Here is a 3978-nt window from a genome sequence, read left to right on the forward strand (position 1 = left end):
TTTAAAAAAAGGATTTGTAAGAAACAAATCAAAACTACAAAAATTCACTTAGTACCAAGCCTTAAGTAACAAATTCTTGCATTTAATAAGGTTAGTGACTTAAGCATTTTCACTGTGCTGTAATCCTACACTTGAGTATCCAAACCAGAAAAAAAAAATCAAAAATTAAAAAATCATATCCACTGAACAAAAAGTATGAAATAAAACTTCAAAATTGAAAACTAAAAAACAAACAAACAAACAAAAAAAAAACAAACCCAAAAACAAACAAAAAAACTAGATGATCCTTGTAGATAAATCACTCATTCCTGGTATGGTCATATCAAGTACTTGGGCTGTTGCTTTAATTTCAAGCTTTTGTCAGGTCTTCTCTCCTTGGGCTTTCAACATTCTCAATCTTGGGGCCCATCTCTTGGTTCTAAATTTTCTGTCCATCAGTTCTTCTATTGTTTTTTTTTCCTTGGAAACAACTTACCCATTGGGCTCATTCTGCCACTGTTCTGCTGCCTCTGAAGATGCTCTTTGTAGCAAACAGAACACATTCCATTTGTCCTAGGATTTCCATAAAAGCCACATCCTGTACTACACAGCATAGGCCCTGGGGTCTGGTTAGTCTCCTGAGCCATATTTTTCTGCTACAAAGAAAACAAAACAAAATTTTAGAAATAAGTTTTGTCAGCAACATAAAATTACTGTGATATAATCACATTACCTGTGTTATTTCTAAATACCAAGTCTGTTTCTAACAAAAGCTCAAATTGTGTTAATCATAAAGAGTGGCCAGAGATAATTATGAATATTTTGTTGCAGAGTATGAAGTTTTTGGAACCCAGAAAAAGAAATTCTATCATTAAATATTAAAAATACTTATCTTACTTGTTATTCTTGGTTTCAATTTCTGAAAAGATCAGTCCTGGGTATTGGGATTAAATCTTTATCAATTTGGGAAACTGGCAACTTTAGGTTACTTTCTGCATTACAGGCAGACTGTTTCAAATGATGTTTTTAACTTCACTGGCTAAAAATATTAAATGGTACTGTTTCAAAAGATTTTAACTTCACTGGCTAAAAATATTAAATGGAATTTGCAAATAAAAAGAGGTACAATAATCACAATTACTGACTCTTGATATTTATGAATAGATCTTTAAGCTGGCTGAATATTGGATGCAGTCCTAAAGCTTTCTTAAAACTAATACCTGAACATACTTGAATAGGTCCCACCAATCATTTAGTCTGCTATAAGGCAAGGCATGTGTACTTTTTAAATGAAGAAACTTCTTAATCAAGGAATGAAAACATTATTCTGCTGCTTTGGCATGAGTAAGTGAAGTTATTTAATTCAGAGGTCAATTGCCTAAGAAACTTTTTAAGTTCAACATCTGAGGTGCGAAAATCTGTTTCAGAGTACTTTACAACCAGTGCCTAGAAATGTTCAATATAAAAATTATCAACCACAGATCTCAGCTAAAGGCAATATTTATTCTAACAAGTGTTTGCCTTATTCGTATCAGAAAAATAATAAAACTCTTCCAAGCTCAAATTCAATGTAGTAAAGCAATATACATACATAATCTTTAGTAATGGTTAATATTTAATGCTAGGTTACCAGGAAGAACTTTATATAGCAAGCATACTCTCCCTTTTCCAGAAGTCTTGCTAAAATTAGCACAAATACGATAATGTACTAAATTTGATCATTTTCCTTGGGGAAAAATACTCATCATTTAAAAAAATTACTTATTGAAGCAAATTGTGAAAGGTTTTCACGCCATCTTAAAAAAAGTACAAATGTACAAAATGTCTATCAGAGAGCATCTGCTTAAAAGAAAATGTTATAAAACTTGTGCTTTGTTATTTTTTCCTACCTACCATATATTGAAGTATGCTCTTTAGGAAGTTACTAAAAATGTTTTAACAAGTATTATCTTTACCATAATTATGAATGGCAAAAAGGGTGTTAACCAATTTTGACTTGGCCAGAATCCTGACAATTATTCCCCCCCAAACATTAAAATTTGACAGTAATCTTTTGTTAACCAAAAGACACCAGACAAACATTTCAACCTCATTAAGCTTGTCTGTAGAGAGTGACCAAGATCTACAAATGACTTCAAACAATAGTACTAATTTAATTGACACTGTGTCTTTAAATAGTAAGTGGAATTTAGCTGACTCATTTTGGAGCACGGTAGTGTAAACATTTCAACATCCCTTCTGAGGTTTATTAATAAACTTTCAGCTGTGTTTTTATATTCAGTATTATAAGGGCAAAAATAATTAAAAAAATACATAATTTATTTACATGCCCACCAATGCAGAGTGTGTAAATTTTTGCTCTATGCAAAAAGTTGGGCTATTCCTTGAAGCCAGGTTAAGAATTATGCTAGCTCACACTTTCTACACTTCCTGTGTCATCTGACTAGCTTTATAAGCAAACTGACCTACATTTAAGATCTACTGATCAATGCACATTTAGTTAATCCGATTCCCCAATCCTTTTATATAAATAAAATGGAGGAAACCCATCTAATGATTTCACCCACTTTGACATAAAAAGTATTCCTCCTTTCCTTCCTCAAGAGAACACACTTGCTTCAATTAATTATAAATAACTTTTCAACTGAGACACACAAGAGGCACCAGGACATTAGGCTTCTCATCTTTTAGACTCCCCCCCCCCCCCAGAAAGCCAGCTTTTAAATGCCATCACATGTGCACAGCTTGCCTTAATATTTCTCAGAAGCTTAGATCACATGGGAGGGTGCTACAGCCTGTCACAAGGCTGCAATGTGACAGGCTGAGCTGGATGGAGGCTCTCACAGAAAGCCTAGTCAACAGGGGCCTCTGAAATCAGCTTCTATTTATATCCCAGAGCCTGCCAACTCCTACACAACCCGAAGAACTAAGGATGCAGCTTCCAAATATCTAACATAGTAAGAAAACCAAACAAAACGCAATTAAGGCTGCTAGTTTTCCCCCCTAATGTAGGGAGGACTAGAGAACAATCTCAAATTCAATCTAGAAGACTTAAGCGTCATTAATCAGTCATGAAGCCAAAAATGGTCAGGGTTGTTTATAAAAAAACAAAGCTAGTGGAGACAGAAAAAAGAATCCACAGTCAGTGGCAATTACTTTGGGGGTAAAGTATGTGAGTTTGCTATTATGTGCTGCATCATTTCCCTCTTTCTTAGCAAGAATACTAGGTAAAAGCAGTATCATTACTATCTATTATCTTTAAAGTTGTTAGAAACTCCTGCAATGTGCATGTCACTCCTAGCAGGTATAGATGGAATATGTAGCTGGAATATGTACTTTTATAAAGTTGGGTGGCTTCTTCAAAAATGTATAGGTTTAAAAAAAATCTGGGTGTGAACTAAATCCTCTAAACCAAAAACTGCAAAGGACTTTACACCTATGTGCTGTAGTTCTTTCAGGTATATGAGATGTTGGCAAATGGCAAGAACTCCCACTCTGAGAGTTGAGACCTGAGTTCTACTCTCTAATCTGCCACTAACTAAGCCAGTGACCTTGGGTAAGTCCTTACTCTTCTAATTTCAGTTCCCTCTGGCAAATGGAGACTGACTTTTAAAGGCTCCTTTCCAGGCTTAATATTGGGCCTGAGAAACAGAAAATGAGAGAAAAAGCTACAATAAATAACTCTTTATTGGGAGCGGAGGAAGTGCATTTTAAGAAAAATTCTGAAAGATAAAATTGCAGTTTTTAAAACCAAGTGAATTCTGAAATCTTAATGTTTTTTTTAAAAAAAACTTATAAAAAGAGTAGAAAATTGTAATTTTGGAAACTGTAAATTACCTGAATCCCAGGTATAAAATAACAAGGGTTCTGTGACCTATATACTATCTTAATATCTCCTTAGGCGACATCCTTTAAGGCAGTTCAATCAATAAAAACAATCCGACTCTCCCCTCCAAACACAGCTCCTCAGACTGCGTGAAAACCGAGCAAAAAAAAAAT

General features: G+C 34.2%; 1 protein-coding gene across 1 annotated transcript in view; it reads right to left on the minus strand.

The window, feature by feature from the left end:
• Positions 1–626, minus strand: part of ZFAND5 (zinc finger AN1-type containing 5) — a 6766-nt gene extending 6140 nt beyond the window's left edge. The window contains exon 1 of the mRNA XM_006152498.3: positions 476–626. Coding sequence (XP_006152560.1) covers positions 476–626 — 151 coding nt within the window. The remainder of the gene's footprint in view (positions 1–475) is intronic.
• Positions 627–3978: the final 3352 nt, after the last annotated feature.

Source organism: Tupaia chinensis, unplaced genomic scaffold (genome assembly GCF_000334495.1).
Source record: "Tupaia chinensis unplaced genomic scaffold, TupChi_1.0 Scaffold000354_1, whole genome shotgun sequence".
NCBI classification, from domain to species: domain Eukaryota; kingdom Metazoa; phylum Chordata; class Mammalia; order Scandentia; family Tupaiidae; genus Tupaia; species Tupaia belangeri.